At 51.7% G+C, this 20,107-nt stretch overlaps 1 protein-coding gene across 5 annotated transcripts in view; it reads right to left on the reverse strand.

Moving 5' to 3' along the window:
• The window catches only part of Ppfia4 (PTPRF interacting protein alpha 4), a 52,784-nt gene that overhangs the window by 28,211 nt on the left and 4,466 nt on the right, over window positions 1-20,107 (reverse strand). For 4 of the 5 annotated variants that reach the window (XM_045147138.1, XM_004670713.2, XM_045147059.1 and 1 more), the window contains exons 2-12: window positions 10,250-10,894; window positions 6,576-6,677; window positions 6,016-6,180; window positions 5,669-5,743; window positions 5,375-5,464; window positions 4,597-4,788; window positions 4,178-4,324; window positions 3,772-3,906; window positions 1,537-1,620; window positions 1,132-1,263; window positions 130-221 (exon numbers count right to left, since the gene is read on the reverse strand). In XM_045147138.1, coding sequence (XP_045003073.1) covers window positions 130-221; window positions 1,132-1,263; window positions 1,537-1,620; window positions 3,772-3,906; window positions 4,178-4,324; window positions 4,597-4,788; window positions 5,375-5,464; window positions 5,669-5,743; window positions 6,016-6,180; window positions 6,576-6,677; window positions 10,250-10,483 — 1,448 coding nt within the window. In that variant the 5' untranslated portion in view covers window positions 10,484-10,894. Of the gene's footprint in view, window positions 1-129; window positions 222-1,131; window positions 1,264-1,536; window positions 1,621-3,771; window positions 3,907-4,177; window positions 4,325-4,596; window positions 4,789-5,374; window positions 5,465-5,668; window positions 5,744-6,015; window positions 6,181-6,575; window positions 6,678-9,993; window positions 10,096-10,249; window positions 10,895-20,107 lie in introns of those variants that run through there. The other variant, XM_045147215.1, reaches the window with a different exon arrangement.

The raw sequence follows: 20,107 nt of genomic DNA on the forward strand, positions 1-20,107 counted from the left end.
CCTCAATGTCCCACCTCAAACAAGAGGAAGGCCCTGAGGCCCAGAGTGGTTTTTTTGGTAGGTGTGTCTCCTTTCTAATGGGCTCTCCAGGACCTTCTGCCAGCCTACCCTGCCACCCAGCTCTAGTACCTGGAGTGGATGCCATCCACAAACGGCCCCCCTCGGCCCTTCAACTGGTCCACCTCTTGGCGTAGCTTTTCAATCTCTTCAGACAGGCGGCCCTGTGCCAAGCAAATCCAGGGTGGGGTAGGACCAAGGAGGGATAGAGAGGGGAGGGTGGAAGTCAGACAGGGACAAGGAGGTCAGCAGAGTTGGGGAGAAGCAGAAGAAGGCACGACCAAGTCCAAAGGCAGGGGCCCAGGGAAGGGCCACGAGTGACACCAAAGACCGTGTGACCACAAGGCGAGCAGAAGCTCAGCAGAGGGGTCAGGCCAGAACTGCACCCTGTTTGGAGAAAGGCTCCACTAAAATAGATTTGTTGGGGCCCCTCACCACCAGACAGGCTGGGCAGCAAGGGGGACCAGGTCCCCTCCCACACACTGCTGAGGCAGGGGCAATGGCTGCTGCTCACAACATCACAGGACTCTTACCTCCACCAAATCCTTCTCTGAGGCCAGAGACTGAGCCCACCCTCAGCCCTGTGCTTGTGACCTCCACTTCTTTTTCCTCTAGGTATTACATATGCACTGCGTCCGCATAAGGATGTGTACTAACACAAGCCAGCACAGAGCAGTGGCATGAAGACCAGGCGCCGCGCTCGCCCTGGGGCTGGCCAGCAGCTCGTCCCTTGTGGCGGCGCTGCTCCTCAGTCTGACACTGGGAGCTCTCCAACAACTAGATCAGCGTGTTCTGAGGAAGAGCAGCCGTGAGCCAGGGGCTCTGCGTGGCCAGCAACACTACTGTGGCTCCCAGGTTTCTTCTTCCTCCAGCCCAGACTGACCCTCTTCAGCTCAGAGTACCTCTTCCTTCCCCAGCTGTGGCCTAGGTGGCCATCATGAAGTCCTACAACACCCTGACATCCACACACACACACACACCTTCAGTGGTCTCAGCCCCACCCTTACTTGTCTTGCAACCCCACTCCTGGAAGCCACAGCCCATGCTTGCCCCGCCCACCCAAGCCCTGTGCACCTTCTCCTCCAGAGCCGCCATGCGTTCCTTGAGGTGGAGCTGCAGGCGTTCATTGGACTCGCTAAGCAGCCGGTCCACGGTGTCTGACAGCCGCTTGTTATGGTCCTCATTCATCTTCTCCCGCTGGCGAACCTGCACAACCACCCTGTCTTGCTCCAGGGCCCCTCAAGGCTTCCTCATGGCTACCCTCCTTGAAAACCACTCATTCCCCCCAGGGCTCTCTGGCTGTCGCATCTCCGTCCTCTGGGTCCTCACTACCTAGCTCTCCTGACCATCTCCTCCCCACCTGTCTCCTCTGTGGCTCGTTCCCTGGCCTGGTGCTTCCTCTGTACTCTTCTACAGGCCAGCCTGCAAGCCCACCATGGGGACAAGGAGGGGGCCAAGAACCCAGCCTAGTGCCCTCACCCTTGCCAGCTCCTGGTTCTTCTCATCCAGCTGCCCTTCCAGCTGCCGCAGGTGCTCCTCAATGTTGCCGTGCCGCTCCTCAGCCTAGGGGCAGGGACAGTCAGCTACCCTGAAGATCCCTGTTCCTCCTGCTCAGGCCCCACATGCCACATACCCTGTGTCAAGGTGGTGTGGAGATCACGGCCTCAAGTGCCAAGGAACCCTACCCTGCCCTATCATCTTGGACCAGAACCACGTCGCCACTGTCGCTCTCTACCTCCCTCCTGCTCAGGCCTAGCCTTAAAACTTTCTGGAGCTACCAAGAGACTGTCACTCTCCCATGTGTCCAGGAAAAAAAAAAAAAAAAACACTTGAAAACATGATCTACCACACTTCTCCTCTGTGCCCTGGACATGTACTTGAGACCACAGGCTCAAGCCAGTCTTACCAACTGGGGGCTGTGGGAATTCACTAGTTCCTTGGCTTTAATGTGGATAATAACAGCAATGCCTGCTGTACCCTTTCAAGGACCATCTGTGAAAATATCCAGAATGCAATAAGCGCTCCACAATGCTAGCCTTACCTGGTTATTACGTTTGTTACTAAACTGGTCCAGACAAAAGGGTCTCCCTTCTTGTTCAAGTATCTCCAGAGCTGGAGACCCTATTGTTTCTGATGACAGAGTATTCCAGAACATCACACATCTTACATTCAGGAAACCCTTTCTGAACATTTTCCTGCTATGACTCACTTGAACATATTAATCACTTCAGCCCATCCCTTCTTGTCAGCTTTGTTCTGCATCCCACACATAACCTCCTCTGCTGTAATGTAAAACCAGTGTTCATTCCTAGGGCCTGAAAAGACCAGAGCAAGCACCACAATCAACTTTACCAACACCAAGAGAAGGACGCTGACCCCTGTTAGGGAGCTAGTCTGTTATAGAAGCAGACCTGGCCTGGATCTACTGAAGTATGCCCAGGCTATGGGTTCGGTCCCCAGAGCACCCAGGCTTCCACAGTGGTCAGCGTCTATACTTCAGAGGCGCCAGGGCAGGGGCTTATGCTACGGCCATTTCCTTCCATCCCTGGCCTTGGGAGTAGCTATGGTGGACCCATATTAGGTGGACCCACATTAGGCCTCCCGCAAGATTCCAACCAGTTTAAAAGTCTCTTAAATTCTCTTCTTCTTCTTCTTCTTCTTCCTCCTTCCTCCTCCTTCCTCCCTCCTCCCCCCTCCTCCTCCTCCTCCTTCTTCTTCTTATTTGTTGTGAGAGAGAATTGGCGTGCCAAGGCCTCCAGCCAGTGCACACGAACTCCAGACACACGCGTGATCTTGTGCACATGTGCGCCCTTGCTCACTTGCGTCACCCTGTGCGTCTGACTTATGTGGGATCTGGAGAGTCAAACATGGGTCCTTAGGCTTCCCAGGCAAGTGCCTTAAACACTAAGCCATCTATCCAGCCCTCACAAACTCTTTTGATTAAGCCACCACATGTTTAAATCATGCATTTCCTGGCTCTTCTAGAATCCACTTGTTCTCAGCCTGCACACCTCTCAGGGATTACTATTACATAAAGTGACCTCTCCACTGGGGAAATTATATTCCCCTTTTTATTCATCCTAAAGCTGTAGCCTTCAAGCAACCAGGAGTGGCTCCTCTGCCTACAATGCTACAGTTCGACAAAGAAAGATGTGTTCAACCTAACTTCCCACCTGCTTCCCCTTCAGGGCATAGTGGTTTGGGTGGTATCTCCCATTGTATTTCACCTCTCCAGAGATAAAAATCCTAACCTCCAGCTGGGTGTAGTGGTGGCGCACGCCTTTAATCCCAGCACTAGGGAGGCAGAGGCAGGAGGATCATCGTGAGTTCAGGCCACCCTGAGTGTACACAGTGAATTCCAGGTCAGCCTGGACTACAGTGAAACTACCTCGAAAACCCAAAAAAAAATCCTAACCTTTACACCGCAACAAAAAGCAGTATCAAGCACAATGGTGTTGATGATAGAAAGGACGCTCATCAGTACAGCTGCTCTTTACACACTTTGCTTATCTTCTCATTAGAGTTGCCATTCTCCTGTGAGCTGGTAAGACCAAGGATTACTCTTCCCAGAGACAGTGTTGTTTTCCTGGCATCAAAGACTTGGAAACAACTCTCTGGCTCCTGGCCTGCTGCACATCCCACTCTCCTCACACCCTACTTGGCCTCAAAGAGCTTGGGAGACAGAGGTAACCCCCAGGCCCCTGGCCCACTTGCCTTGGTGAGAGCTGCAATTCTCTGGGCCAGCTCCGCCTCCACCTCTGGCAGCGTCTCTGCCTTGCGCATGGTCTGCTGCAGCTTCTGCTCTGCCACCTCCAGCAGCTCCTGCAGGTGTCGGGCCTTCTCCTCACACTAGCAGTGTGGGGCAGGGAAGCAGTTCAAGAAGGAGCACCGGGCCACCCCTCCACTGCCACTCCAGCAGGAGCAGGTGACACATCCAAAGTAACAAGGGACAATTTTGATTCTTTATTGTCCAAGATGCTTGGTTTCCTCTTTCCCAAGGGAACCTGCAAATCCTCGGGGGACTCTTGGGCTACCAAGGAATAATTCCCCGCGTGATCCTCAGGACCCCTAGGGCCGGATACAGTGCCACTTCCACCCCGACCCCATCTGGAGGATTTACCTGGCGGTGCAGGGACTCCTTGTTGGCCAGCTCATTCTCCAGCTTGTCGTTGAGGTCATGGATGGATGTGGCCTCACGCTGGGCAGCCAGGTAGCGCTTTTCCAGGGTGGTGATCCGTTCTTCCATATCTTCCTTCTGTGCCAGGGCCTGGGCGAAGCACAAGTGGCAAAAGAAAGGTCACCAGTCTTTCCCTGCACGCCTCCCACATCTGCACCTCCCCACCAACATCCCACTGGCTGTAGCCCAAGACCTACACCTTGACCTAACTCGCCCATCTTCCTCTCTGCACTGGACCCTGCCAAGGGTTGAGTCTTACCCTCCCCAGCTACTTCCTGCACCTCTGTCCACATCCTCCCGAATGTCAACATTTGCACTCAGAAGGAAGGGGCTGCTGAGAGCAAGCCTGGGTCCTCACCCACCTCCCGGAGGTCCCGTTGATGCTTGCTGCTGAGCTCCTCGGACTTGATGAGGTCCCTGCGGGCCGTGCCCAGGTCCTCCTCAAGTTCAGCCACGGTTGCAGTCAGGGTGACCAGTCGCTCCCGGGCCTGGCTCAACTCAAAGTTTTGCTTCTCCAGGAGCCCCTGCAGCTCCTCCACCCGGCCCGTGTCATCCTCCAAGGACAGTGGGCCATCAGTCAGCCAGAGAGCCAGAGCATCTCACACCCCACCCCACCCCATCCCAGGGGGCTGGAAAGAAGCGATATACGCCCACAGGTCACAGCTTTGCCCTGACACTAGAGCATACTTCCAGACACACCTCCCTTCCTCTGGTCCCAGGAGCTCACTACTGATAATGGACAAACATCCTTGCTCCCAGTGTATTTATTGAAAAACACATCTCTAGTTTTACCTGCTAGTTCGGCCTCCTTAATTAACCCAGGAAGGGAAAAATTAGGGAAACAAAGGCTCAAAGAGAGAAGGAATCTAGTCTCATGCTGACACACCAAGGTAGATGGGCCCTGACAGTTCAAGTGGATAAACACATTTCATGCCTAACGCAAAACAAAAAAAAATCTATAGATTATTTGCAGATGGCGGTGCGGGGGGGGGGGGAGGAACAACAAGAAAAGTGGCAATATCAGAGTAAGCCCCAAATTTAATTCAAGCAGTTATTCTACTGAACCCAGGAAGTTATCAGGGCCTCCCATTCCTGTCTTAAAGAATGCAGGCCCCTGCTAAACAATCCCCCATTACCCACCTTCCACGGGCGTTTCGGTCCCAGTTCTACAGACCCCTCCTCTTCTCCGACTCCATCTCGAACCCCTGTCCCCTGCTGCAGGGCAGACACCTATAGGGCATATCCCCCAGGACAATGAGTCAGAGGACTTCCTACACACTCCCGATGGCCTGGAAAGGGGTGCTTGGCCTAGCTTCTGCTACCAGAGTCCAGCCATAGCAGACAGAAATTCAATGAGGAACCCAGTGGGGCAGAGAGGGTGAGCAGCTGGACTTCCTGGAAGCTGCAGTGTGCAGACCTAGGTGGGCAGCTTACCTGCTGGTGGGCTCCTGCCAGCTGCTCCTCCAAGGTAGTGACTCGCTCTAGTGCTGCCCGGAGCCTCTCTCGTACCTGCCCGGGGTAAAGGAAGACAGAAGAAGAAAAGGGGTTCCAACAGGACCCTGATTTACCACTTACAAGCATGAGGGAAAACGAAGGGCCAGCCGAGGAGCAATTGCCCAGAAGGGAACCTAGTAGAACTTGAATCTTGGCCAATGGCTAGAGGAAACCACTTCTAAAGCTAGACCTCTTTCCCCAAACTGAGTACAGAGATCCCAGAAAACAAACCCAGGAGGCTCAGGGCAGATGGGCTGGACGGGAGAGAGAGCGGGACAGGCCAGTACCTTTTCATCCAGGGCCTTGTGGTGCTCAAACAGCGACTTGAGGGCCTTCAGTACCTCCACCTCACTGGAGACTCCTGACGGGGACTGGGCCTGGCGCTTTACCACTGTCATCCGCAATGACCGCTCATGGCGGGATACCAGGCACTCCAGATGTTCCAGAAGCAGCTGGCAAGGAGGAGGAGGGGGCAGGAGGCAGGGCTGTGAGCATGTATGCCTCAGATGCTACAACCAGGACCCATGTGGTCACTGAGTATAGCCAGACCACTGTTAAACCACGGAAATTCTTCCCTGTTGGTAAATCCTTCCCATTTAAATACCCACTCCCAATTTGGCTATTTTAGCCTCTTCCTCGAACCCTAACCTTCTGTGACCCAGTAAGTGTGGGTGAAAAACCCAGCACTGGGGGGTGGGGTTAATCAGTTTGTCCATGAACCCTGGATGAGAGGCAGAAAGAAATCAGGATGGGGCCAAGGCTGTGCCTGGCCCAGGTCTTGCTCTGGGTCAGGGCATGTGTGCACACGCGTGCCTGCACACACACACCCTAAGCCACCCCCTCTTACCCGTGTGTTATTCCGCTCTGCTTTCAGCTCGGATATCTCTTCTTCCCGCTCCAGTAGCTGCTCCCGACACATGCTCAGCTCCCGGGTTAAGGTGGCAAATTCCTGAAAGCCCCGGGGGCTCCTCAGTGCTTGAGATTCACCCCTTAAGCTGCACCCTGCACACCCAAGTACATAGTGGGCTCCTCTCCTCTACATCTTACTTCCATCTACCAGCCCTCCACAAAAACCCCAGCTGATCCCCACTGCAGGGTAGGGAGCCTGCAGCAAGTGTAAGCTTCCCCAAGAGCCCCGCCACACAGGGTAAGGGTGCGTTAGGATCCCAGGGAACAGGAATGCACACATGGGAGAGAAAGTCCCCGAGTCTGTTCTGTAGCCCTCCCCCTCCATCATAATGTGACCAGAGTACACCCTCCTCTCACTGTGTTTTTCCAGTCGCCCACACTTAGGTAGCCATCTCCTTTAGAAACATGGAAGGGGGTTCCACTAGGCTAGTGGAGTGAGCTCCACACAAAAGCTGATGAGGACCCAAAAGGCACCATAGTGCTGAGAAGTGACGGAGGAGTGCTCAGCACTGAAACATCTCTATCACACCTTCCAAGGCTCAGGGTCCATGTAGAAGAGGTGGCAGGAAGAATGTAAGAGCCAAAGGAAGGGTAGGACTGCTTACAACGCAATCATCCAAACAGAAACTGGCCTCGATATCCATGACCTCGCAGTGCCTAGTAATACCTTCACAAGACCCTCATAATAGGAGGAAAAAGTGATGACATCAAAATAAAAGACAGACTAGGGCTGGAGAGATGGCTTAGTGGTTAAGCGCTTGCCTGTGAAGCCTAACGACCCTGGTTCAAGGCTCAACTCCCCAGGACCCACATTAGCCAGATGCACAAGAGGGCGTACACGTCTGGAATTCGTTTGCAGTGGCTGGAGGCCCTGGTGCACCCATTCTATCTCCTTCTCTCTGTCTGCCTCTTTCTCTGTCTGTCACTCTCAAATAAATAAATAAAAATATTTTTTTTAAAAAAAGATTAATGGAGAGAGGGAGGGAATATGATGGAGAGTGGATTTGTGAAGTTTGTGAAGGGGAAGGTGGGGGAGGGGAGGGAATTATCATGGTTTATTGTCTGTTAGTATGGTCAGTAAAAAAAAAAAAAAAAAGCATTAAAAATTTTTTAAAAAGCTGATGAGTGTTAGAATGGGAAGAAAGGGGCTCTAAGAAGCTTCATTTGCTGGAGTCCCAGGAAACTCTCTTCCACCCCTTCTCCAGGGCTTTGTAGATGGCCATTGAAACACGTGGGCTGGAAGACCAACCTATGTGGGAACCCAGATCTGCCCAACGGGCAGCCCCATGGCATCAGCCTTGACCCCCTGAGATCCCTGTTCAGCCAGGCCCCAGCCCAGCACCTGATGATGGCAAGGCACTTGGCCAGACTTTACTCAGCATCCATGCCCCAAGTGTCCCCACCCCGGGGGACACACTGCCGCACCATCAATCCCCCATACTTTCAAAGACCTTTCCATGCCAACCTCTTGCACTAGAACAAGCTCCAGGCACCTGTTTCATGACATCATACCACCCCCAAAATGTTCTCAGACGAGAAGCTACGCCCTGTAGCTGCCAAGTCTAAGCACACTTAAGAGGCTGCGGCCTCACCCTACACTGCAGCCCCCTTTGCAACCATGAATTCATGACTGTTTGGAGAATTCCCCAAACAGTGCCCCTTTACCACTGCAGGTGAGGTGAAAGGGGCCAGAAAGGCCAAGAACTTACTCCCTGAGGGTTGAGGCCTGGGCCAGAGGCAGTTTTCCCCTCAGCTTATACACATGCACCCACACAGTCATATTTTCACGAGCATGCACACACATGTTCCCAAGAGAGGACATGAAGACATGCTCCTCTGTGCCACAACACCATCACCAAATGGCTCTCCTCTCCAAGAACCTTGCTCACTGGGGATACAGTGATAAGAGAGGTAGAACCCCTGCCCTCGTGAAGCTTCTAATGTCGGAGGTTGGGAAGACTTGAAACCAAATCTCACCTCTGTTCCAGTTAGCTAGGTGACCTTGAACACAGCCTCCCTGAACCCCACCCTCTAATTTATGAGACAGCCACAACAATCGTCTCTCTAGGAACTGCTATGCAAATTAAATGCGCCCACAAGACAGAAAGCACCTCTCATGAGCCCAGCAGAGGAAGAGAGCTACATCACTCATATGGTGCTTAACCACCCTTCTGGGCCTCCTTATCTTCCTCCCCATTCTCTACTGGTCGGCTGGGTTCTCCTGTGCCCCCTTTCTATTTGGGGCTCCTCTAGAACAGGGGGTGTCTCTCTTTCTCTCTCTCTCTCTCTCTCTCTCTCTTCCCCCATCTTTCCCTCTCAAAAATAAAGAAAGAAAGAACAGGGCCCAGTTCATTTACCCCAGGGCCTTGAGCACAGTCTACCTGCCACCCCACCTCTTCACACTACTATTAATACAGCACCCCAAGCCTCAACCCATCACGTCTGGGCCCTGAGTTGATATTCACCTACCACAGGCCCAGCTCTCGTTCTCCCCACACCTGGGGGAAGATTCTGGAGCTAAGACTTGAGTTATTTAGCTACTCATGACTGCACCCCCCAACCCTAGCAGCACCCCCATTGGCTCAAGATGATCTATGTATCCAGTGCCTAGTTGCCCAATTCATCTCTCTCCCAAGAAGAGGTGGAGAAGGCAGGATGTTCATGTACTCTCTGTGAGCATGATGCTCCCAGACAGAAAAGTCCTACTCCTCCCGGGGCCTGGTTGCCTGACAGAATTCACACCTTCTTTGAGAAGCCAATAGAATGACTCAGGTTCCTGCTCCTGTCTCCAGCTTTGGTGCCAACTTCTAGAGTACCTACCAAAGGGATGCTAAGGAGGAAGCAGCCCAGAGCTCCCATGCCAGTGTGATAAAGCAGGCTAAGGTGGAGAACAATTTGCCTCAGGAGGCATACAGCCCTGCAGAGTTCCACTTCTCCCTCTGCTACTCACTACCTGCATGGTTATGAGCAACTGACTAATCTCCCCAAACTTTATCATTTGTAGCACGGAATGACGGTGACGATCACATGGGCTTCTCATCGTGAGAATTTGCTGAGATAGTTCCTACAGAATGCTGAGCCCACAGAAAACACACAATAAAGGGGGACTATGTGACAGCTAGTGGTGGTGCTGTTAAGGAACTTGAGGTGGAATTAACTTGGTTTCTGGTTCTGCTCTGCCTGTAACGATCTATGTGAAGCTCTTGTTTCTGTCTGTGCAGCAGGGGAGGCAGACTGGATGGGCTCCAAGGCTTCTCCCACCTCCACTCTGTGCTCCCCCTCCTGCCACCACCAATGCGGGCTTTCTGGTGAGTAGGATGGAGAGAGGTTGCTTTGCAATCTAGGGTGCCACCTACTGGTAGTCTGGGCTCACTGCAGTTGGCAACTACCGGCTGGGTTTTCTTCCTGCATCAAAGTCCATTCATTTCTCCAGATGAAGCCAATTCCGGGCAGAGGCACTTGGGAGGGACAGGGAAAGGATTTATGTAGGAAGATGGAGAGCAAGTGCTCTGTGAACTCCAATATCTGATACACAAAGATATGCAGGAATTTGAAGGCCCAAAGGTGCTGGGTTCCAAAGGGCTGGGGAGTCGGGGGAAGCTCTATTCTTACCTGGGGGAGGGCAGAGTTCAGGTGCCGCTGGAGCTGGTCCCGTTCATGGAGGGCATCTTGGAGGCGGCTCTGCGTGGCTACCAAAGTTTCCTGGCCCTCTCGAAGGGACTCAAGCAGCTTCTCCCGCTCATCCAGCATGTTCACCATTAGCTGCTCAAAGTTGGCGTCAGCATCGGCGCCATGAGGTGGGCCCATAGGGTCCCCCTCGTTGATTGTGGGCATCACCTCACACATGGTGGGAGTTGGCAAGGCCTTCTCAGTGTCAGAGGGTGGGGGAGGGGCTCACAGGCTGGGCACCCGCAGGAGGACCCAGTGCATGGGTTTCAGAGCAGGCAGCGTCAGGCAAATGGACGGGTAGTCAGGGCCTTCTCCCATGGCATCAATCGCTCTTGCTCTGAAAGAAACCTGGGGCCTGTAGTGTCCCTGTGGAATGGAGCCAGACAGCCTGGCTTAACCTCTCAGGACTAGGGCTGGGGCTGGATGCCCTGTGTCCCCAGAAAAGTGGGTGGTGGCATCGGAGTGTGGCCATGACAGGCAGGGTGAGGCAGGACTGGAGGGCAGCCCTTGTCTTAGACTGAGCACCAGAGCTTGGCAGAGTCCCAGCTGGGTCTAGCGACACCCATGGTTTCTGAAGGACAGTGTGGTCTGTGGGAGAAGAAAGTATTGTGAGGACCAGCTGCAAGGAGAAGGGCATCCAAGGGAGAGGCGGGCCCTGGACCAGAGGGGGGAGGACGGGGAGGTGTCAGCGCACACCCCCTCTCTGGGCTTACTAACTCTGGGGGAGCCTCCTCAGTTCTCCTGCGTAGCCCCTGTGCCTGAAGCCCTGGCCTCCTACTCCCCACAGCTGTCAGAAGAGCAGCCGCAGTGGTTCCCCACCCACGTGGCTTGCTGGCCAAATATAGAAATGATTCAGTCAGCGGTAGGGGAGCAGCCGGCAAGCTGCCCGGAGTTCTCCTGAGACCTGAGTGTGGGAGGGAAGGAAATGGGGTCTCTACCTTCCCCCTACAACCTTCTCTCCCATACTCAAGCCCAGGCAGGTACAGAAGGGGTTAAAAGGGTTAGTGAGTGGGAAGTCCACAGAAGTTGGGCTCCTGAGGCATCACGGGAAGCAGAGGCCACTGACACAACATGGCTGAGGCCTCAGAGAGGCACAAGCTGGGCACGGGAGCGGGCGAAGAGCCCTGACCTGCTGGGATGCTCATAATTCAGGGAGGAAGTTGGCTCATCCCCATCGTTCACTACTTCTGAAGTCTGCCAAAGAGGACACACGCAGAGCTGGCGGATTCATGGCCTGTCACCTCTGTGTTGGAGCAGGGACTTAACGACAAAGGAATCCGAGGTCCACAAGGAGAGGGAGGTGCTTCCAGAACAAGACCATGTGTGAGGCAACCTGCTCATGGCTGGGAATCTGTTCCCTGGTATAATTACCCATTACTGGGCATGGCCAGAAGTCACCAGCCAGGCTGTCAGCGTATGCACAAACGGGCACCAGTAGTGCCTAAGCCTGGCACGGGGAATACCAAAGGTCGGAGCAAACACGGGCAACGCGTGGAAGGCCGCACGAAGCTGGGAATTTCTCTGCTGCCATCAGCTTCTAACCTTGCTGCCCAGTGCTAAGCCACCGACTTCATCAGTTCTCAGTTTAGGAGAGAGCTCTCAGGGTCGCTCACTACAGGAGAGCTCGGAAGCTGCGTGAAACCCCAGCACAGTGCTGGGTACCCTGGAGACCTCCATAAATGGTGCTTTCTTCCCTGCCCCTCTCCCTTCTGCTTCCCCTTCCCCTTCCCTTTTAAAAGACATGCGGACAAGCCTCCTGACTGGGAGGATCAGGACCTAGGATGAGTGAGAAGTCATACATGAGCCTCTGGCAGGGATGAGCCCCCCCTCCCACCGGGGAAACAGGTAAAAATGGGGGACAAGAAAGAAGGAAGTAAATAAGGTATAAGTTGGGGAAGTAGCTGGAAAACCCCAGAATTCATGCAGATAGGCTGTAGTTCAAGACAGCACTTGTCATATGCACATATAAAGGCAATTGGGAACATGGAGACTGAGGGCTTACACACATGTGGCCACATACCTGCTCCCAGACACAGAAACTGGGTGTGAACTCTGTCCATACACACCATTCCCTCCTTTTGGCCTGAGGTGGAAAGCAGTGGTCTAGCAGCTCACATTCTCTCCCTCCCCCAGAGCTGAGGGAAGGGGAAGGGAGGAGCTGTAACTAGTCTGAGTGTACTGCCTTCGCAGATGCTAAGGACAACATCTCCCACCCATTGTTGTGGAGCCCTTTGACCCTGCGAGGTCTGTGCTGTACGGCTGAAAGGCTCCAAGGCGATAGCCTCTCAAAACTGATCAGCAGCTAGGCCCTATCCTCACTCAGCCACTCAGATCAAAAAGAACTGAAAGATCAGAAGAGAGGTGGATGGAGGGAGCCCGTTGTGTAGAGTTTACCTTGCAAAGAGCAGTGTGGAGCTGGAGGCGGGGCTCAGTAACACAAGGCTAACCTGCTATTGTGCAGAAAGCTCGAGTCTTGGGTTTGGTCACCAGAACCAGAAAGAGTGGTGGGCAAAGAGGTAGAGGAGAGAGAGCCCTGGGGAAGGCTTCAGCCCACAGGCTGCCAGGGAGCCTGCATGCAGTGCAAAGGAAGACCAGAGATGGGCTTAGAAGACCTGGGGGGCAGTTCTGCCAGAGTCCATCTGGATGACCTTGGGCATGTCACCTCTAAGTCCTCTGCTATTTAGACAGAATCAGAAACCCTTACTTTGTCCCAACTTTGAAGGATGAGACCATGGATGAGCCAAGCTCTGGAACAGAGAAAGCACCCTTCAATAAAAAAGAAGGAATTGCTGGGCTGGCTGGAGAGATGGCTCAGCAGTTAAGTGTGCTTCCCTTGCAAGCATGTGGGCCTGGGGTGGGGGGCTAAAACCACCAGAGTTTAAGTATCCAGATCCCATGTGAACATCTGGGCGTGGCTATACACACCTGTAACTCCAGTCCCGAAAGGGAGCAGAGACCAAAAAAGAGAACAAGAATTGTCAGAGCCCTGCACGCTCCAGAATTAGTAAAGCGACGCCAGTTCAAAACCAGGTGGGAGCTGGAGAGATGACTTAGAGGTTAAGCACTTGCCTGTGAAGCCTAAGGACCCTGGTCCGAGGCTCGATTCCCCAGGACCCACATTAGCCAAATGCACAAGGGGGCGCACGTGTCTGGAGTTTGTTTGCAGTGGCTGGAAGCCCTGACGCGCCCATATTCCCCCTCTCTCTCTCCTTCTCTCTCTCTCTCTCTCTCTCTCACTGTCTGTTGCTCTCAAATAAATAAATAAAAATAAACCAAAAAAATTATAAAAAAAAACAAAAACAGGGGGAAGAGTGATGGAGAGGAGCCGGGTGTGTACACACACACATTTCATCCCAGCACTTGAGAGGCAGTTAGGAGGATCACTGTGAGTTTGACACTTAGTGAATCCCAGGTCAGCAGGGCTAAAGATCCTACCTTGAAAAAACAAAAAAAAAAGAGTGATGAAACGGGACATGGTTCCATTCTGGCCACCATAGGTGAGCACCCTTCACCATAACAATACCACATGATGCACAATACATGCACACACACATACACACACACACCTTTTAAGCAAAATGAATAAATAAGTTCATGTTGGGCAAAGGCAGGCCTGGGGGTATAGTTGGAAAAGCTCCTTCTAAAAAGGGGGCTGGAGAGAGGTGAGTGCAGGCTGGGCACCAGCTATTCGGTCCAGCCCGTCCTCCCTAAATCCTCCCAGTTATTGGGGCAACTGAGCAGCTGGAGCCACCAGCCCTTTCCCAGCCTTCCTGCAAACTAGGTGCCAGGTAGCCACTCTATTACTTCTGCCCACATGGCTCACAGATTGATTGGAGATAAGTCCAGACAGGGATGCCAGGCAGACACTCTTAAGGGGATTGTCCAGGACCTCCTGCCCACCCCACCCATGGCACAAACTACTAAGCAGAGGGAACTCTCAAACGACCACATGGAGACACCTGGTTCCTGTGGCTCCAGGGCCAGCTTTAAACAGCACAATCATCATCTCAGCCTAGCAGAAGCCCCCAAGTCCCACCCTCGCAGGTCCTCTTGCAGGGGTGAAGGTTGCCAGCCTCCAGAGCGAGCATTTGCAAGGGGCTTTGCCAGAAAGGGTGTGGGAAGGCTGTGAAATGGTGGAAGAGGACTCAGGGTGAGTGGGTGTGAATGTGTATGTTGAGGAGGGAGGGGCTCGTGAAAAGTAGGCCTCTGGGTTTATAAACACATAAAGGCAATCTCTGATGAATTTGGGGTTTCCTCAAAGTCAACTCCATTTTTGGGGGGGGAAATTCCAAGGTAGGGTGTAGTCTCAGGATGGCCTTGCACACTCAGTGAACCTCCTACCTCTGCCTCCCCAGTGCTGGGATTAAAGACGTGCGCCATCACACCCGGCTACCAACCTCATTTTTCTAAGAGGAGAAGTGGCCACTCCGTTCTGAAGCTTCAGCTGGCCACATGCACACAGGCCTGGCTCCCTACTGCCCTAGCAGATGGCAAGCCCTGCCACTTGCCTAGCTCAGCAAAGGCCACAGGACCACAGCCTAGCTGCTAGGAACTGGGGTCGCAGCTCAATGGGCCATGAACATCAAGAAGAGGCCACACATGCTGGGCATGGTGGCACACGCCTTTAATCCCAGCACTCGGGAGACAGAAATAAGAGGATCACCTTGAGTTCGAGGCCACCCTAAGACTATAAAGTTAATTCCAAGTCAGCCTACAACAAAACCCTACATCAAAAAAATAAAAAAAGAAAAGGTAGGTTTGCTGAATACAAAACTAATAAAAAAAAAAAATTTTAAGGTGGGGGGAGGCTGGAAAGATGGCTTAGTGGTTCCACACTTGCCTGCAAAGCCAAAGGACCTCAGTTTGATTCCCCAGAACCCGCATAAGCCAGATGCACAAAGGGGTACATGCATCTGGAGTTCTTTTGCAGTGGCTGGAGGCCCTGGCGTGCCCATTCTTTCTCTCCCTCTTTCTGCCTCTTCCCCCCCCCCAAATAAATAAATAAAAAGAAAGTTTAAAAAAAAGTCAGCATCAGCCAGATGTAGTGGTGCACATCTGTGATGGTTTGATTCAGGTGTCCCCATAAACTTCGGTGTTCTGAATGCTAGGTTCCCAGATGATGGAGATTTGGGAATTAACACTTCCTGGAGGCAGCGTATTGTTGAGGCAGACTTATGGGTGTTATAGCCAGTTTCCCCATGCCAGTGTTTGGCACACTCTCCTGTTGCTATGGTTCACCTTATGTGGGCCAGGAGATGATGTCCACCCTCTCCTCATGCCATCGTTTTCCCTGCCATCATGGAGCTTCCCCTCATGCTTATAAGCCAAAATAAACCTATTTTTTCCCACAAGCTGCTCTTGGTTGGGTGATTTCTACCAGCAATGCAAACCTGACTGCAACAACACCTTTACCTTTAATCCCACACACTGGGGAGGCTGAGGATAGCTGTGAGCTCGAAGCCAGCCTGGGACTACAGAATGAGTTCCAGGTTAGCCTGTGCTAGAGTGAAACCCTATCTTGAAAAAAACCAAAAGCAAAAAAGAAGAGATGAGCTGGACAGATGGCTTAGCAGTTAAGGGACTTGCTTGCAAAGCCAAATGATCTCGCTTCAATTCCCCAGATGCACAAGGTGGTACATGTGTCTGGAGTTCGTCTGCAGTGGGCGGATGCCCTGATGTTCCCATTCTCTCTCCCTCTCTCTGCCTCTTTCTTTCTCTCTCAAATAAATAAATAAAAATGAAATATTAAAAAAAGAAGAAGATGGGGTGGAGAGATGGCTTAGCGGTTAAGCGCTTGCCTGTGAAGCCTAAGGACCCCGGTTCAAGTTCCCCAGGTCCCACGTTAGCCAGATGCACAAGGGGGCACACACGTCTGGAGTTCGTTTACAGAGGCTGGAAGCCCTGGCGCGCCCATTCTCTCTCTCTCTCTCCCTCTATCTGTCTTTCTCTCTGTCTCTGTCGCTCTCAAATAAATAAATAAAATATTTTTTAAAAAATAAAAATAAAAAAAGAAGAAGAGCACAAGAGGAGAGTCATATGCACCTCAACTGAGGAAGGGGCTGAGAATGCGGAGGGTAATGATAATACACTAAAGTAATGGTGACGGCAGCTGCTGATTTACCAGTGTTTACCATATTGCCAGCTGACATAGTAGCTGACTTGAATCTTCACAGTTCCTTACAAGGAAGATGCAACTCCCCTGTGCATGTCTCAGAGACGAGAACGGGGACTGAGAGTCGGGTAAGCAAGTCTCCACAGCTAGCAAATTCAGTAGGTCTAGCTGACTCCAAAGGTGGGAAGGTGGAGGAAGAAGAAAACAATTCCTTCGGGTAGTCTGTCTCTTCCCAAGGAACAGGAGTCTAGATGTAGCCATCAGGGTACTGGTGGTCTGAGGTCAACTGGCCTCAGCCCTCCTTCTTCAACCTGAGGGAGGACATTATGGCCCCCAAGTGGTCACTTCCTACTAGCAGGGCCTATCTCCAGGGCCCCATTCACGCACCCAGATCTTTTGCTTACCGTAACTAGCTCCACACTCAGCTAAGAACTGTCTCCCGAGTTTCCTAGCACTCACACGCCCGTATGCTCCACATGCGCACTTCTACTGAGCCACAGCTCCTATCATCGTGTGGGCTTCAGATACTGTCCCCCAGTCCTGCTGCTCATGTCCTCGGGTTACCCACCTTTTCTTCTTCCCACCCACAAGTTTCTCCTCCTTTTCCTCTTCTTCCTCGTCCTCTCTTCAGCTCATTATCCCAAGAAGCCCTTTGTGGTGGTTTGATTCTGGTATCCCCCATAAACTTAGGTGTTCTGAATGCTAGGTTCCCAGCTGATGTATATTTGGGAATTAAGGCCTCCTGGAGGGAGTGTATTGTTGGGGGCAGGCTTATGGGCTTTATAGCCAGTTTCCCCATGCCAGTGTTTGGCACACCCTCTTGTTGCTGTGGCCCACCTTATGTTCGCCAGGGGGTGATGTCCACCCTCTGCTCATGCCATCGTTTTCCCTTGCCATCGTGGAGCTTCCCCTCGAGCCTGGAAGCCAAAATAAATCTCCTTTACCCAGAAGCTGCTCTTGGTTGGTGATTTTTACCAGCAATGTGAACCAGACTGCAACACCCTTTAAATGCTCCCTTCAGCCTCCTTCCCCAGCTATTCAGTCAGGCTCACTCACATGCTCCAGAGCCATCGACTGCTCAAGTCCTTCATTCATTTCTTCATTTTGGATTGTTCAAGGTAGGGTCTCTATCTGGCCCAGGCTAACCTGGGATTTATGCTGTAGTCCTAGGCTGGCCTCAAACTCGGAGTGATCCTCCTACCCCTGTGAAGTCCTTCTGATCCTAGCTTGGCTTGCCTCATCTCCAGTCTGGTGGTAGGAGGATTGTTGTGCATTCAAGGCCACCCTGAGATTACATAGTGAATTCCAGATCAGCCTGGGCTACAGCAAGATCCTACCTCAAAAAGAAAAGAAAAGAAAAGAAAGTAGTATGGAACAGAATGCTGGTAGGTGCAGGGGTATGAAATGTACAGAGAATAAAACTGCCCTGTGAAATGCAGGTATCATTGAAAGTGTGCATGATCAAAAATGTGTGTTTAAGCCTTTTGATTAACACTGATGCCACTTTTGCTTACAGAACCTCTTTGATCTGGTTTTTCGAGATAGAGTCTTGCTCTAGCCCAGGCTGATGTAGAATTCACTATGTAATCTCAGGGTGGCCTCAAATTCACAGTGATCCTCCTACCTCTGCCTCCTGAGTGCTGGGATTAAAGGTGTGTGCCACCACACCCAGCTAATGAACCTTCTTTTTCCAGATGGTGGCAAATACTGGAGAGACCCAAGACTCATCAAATGATAAGAAGAGACAGCCTAGGGTTTACCACTGGATAAGTCAACTCTAATACCAACCAGTGACAGGGGACACTGCAGAGGTAGTCACAGAAAGAATATGAGTGCTGGGCTGGAGAAATGGCTTAGTGGTTAAGGCATATGCCTACAAAGCTAAAGGACCCAGGTTCAATTCTCCAGGACCCATATAAGTCAGGTGCACAAGGGGGGGGGGGCACATGCATCTGGAGTTCATTTGCACTGGCTAGAGGCTCTGGCATGCCCATTCTCTGTCTGCCTCTCTTCTCTCTCTCTCTCTCCTTGCAAATAAATAAGTAAAATAAAATAAAAGAATATGGGTGGTGCTCTCACTTCTTGCCAGAGAACCATCTCTATGGAGATGGTGGTAGACACTGAGGAGACTCAAAACTCATCAAAGCAAAAAATAAGAGGCTGTTGAGGCACAACACTAAAAGAGATTTCTACAATGCTCCCCAGGGCTCAGGGAACATTGCAGAAGAAGGGGCAAAGAGAAGGTAAAAGCCACAAGGTAGGAAGAAGTACTTTGGGGCACTGTCCTCTCAACATGAACTGACTGGTGCATTCACGACCCCTCGATGGTTACAGATACTCCCACAGAACCAACAGTTCTAAACTTATCAATATTATGATATGGAGGAGGACAAAAAGAATGACACAATAGGACAGAGGAGGGACCTCAGGAGATGGGGGTAGGGGAGAGAGGACCAAAAGGATAAAGGGATGGGAACATGATAAAATTACTTTATATTCATATATTAAAGTTAATAAAAGAAAAAAGTGAACTAAAATAGAGAAGAACAATGTGAAGGGGTCATGTGTATTCATGCTGTCAAGTGTGTATATGTGTAGCCATGAGAAGGCATGGTATACAATATATGATCATGAAAGATAGGGAAGAGAGAGAATGTATATGTGTAAGAATATGGTTGAGGGATGGGAGATGACTCAGTAAAGTGCTTACCATGCACGCGTAAGGACCCGAGTCTGGACCCCAACACCCATGGGAAAGCTGGGCATGGCAGGGCACACTTGCAATCCCACTACTTGGGGAGGCAGTCACGAGGATCCCTGGGGCTTTCTAGCCAGCTAGCATGGCTGAACTGGTGAACTCCAGGTTCAGTGTGACTCCCTGTCTCAAAAGTAAGTTAGAGAGAGATTAAGAAAGACATATGATGTCATCCACGTGCACAAGCACACACAAATGCATGAACACACAGCATGTGCACACACACACACGCACACACACACACACACAGAGCACAGTCACGAGAGTGGGCTCCTGAACATGTGCATGACAACAAGCGGGTGTAGAGAGTGCGCAGGTGTGTGGTCGTAATCACGCCAGGGCTCAAGTATATGATGTATCATGTATATGATGATGGTCATGAGAATAGTGTGAGAGAACATGTACAGTCATGAGAATAAATGTGTGTGATAAAACAGCCATATAAAAGAGTTAAGAAAGCTGGAGAGAGGGCTCAGCCAAAGGACCCCGGTTCAATTCCCCAGGACCCATGTAAGCCAGATGCACAAGGGGGTGCATGTATCTGGAGTTCACTTGCAGTGGCTGGAGGCCCTGACATGCCTATTCTCTCTCTCTCTCTCTCTCTCTCTCTCTCTCTCTCTCTCCCCTTCCCTCCCTCTTTCTCTCTAATAAATAAACAAAAGTTAAGAAATCTTGTGTGCTCCTAAGAGCTCATGCACGCATACATGTGTGCTCATAAAAGTATACTGCTGGTCATGAGAGAGTGTGAAGTGCATGCCTGACCTTGAGCCTCTGTGGGAATGCCTGAGAAAGAAAGGAGAAAGATGAGATGAAAGAATAAGAACTCCACCTGGAGGCTGAAGAGATGGCTCAGTGGTTAAAGGCACTTGCAAAGCCTGATGGCCTGAGTTCAATTCCCCAGTACCCACGGAAAGCCAGATGCACAAAGTAGCGC

Source organism: Jaculus jaculus, chromosome 1, assembly GCF_020740685.1.
Source record: "Jaculus jaculus isolate mJacJac1 chromosome 1, mJacJac1.mat.Y.cur, whole genome shotgun sequence".
Lineage (NCBI taxonomy): Eukaryota > Metazoa > Chordata > Mammalia > Rodentia > Dipodidae > Jaculus > Jaculus jaculus.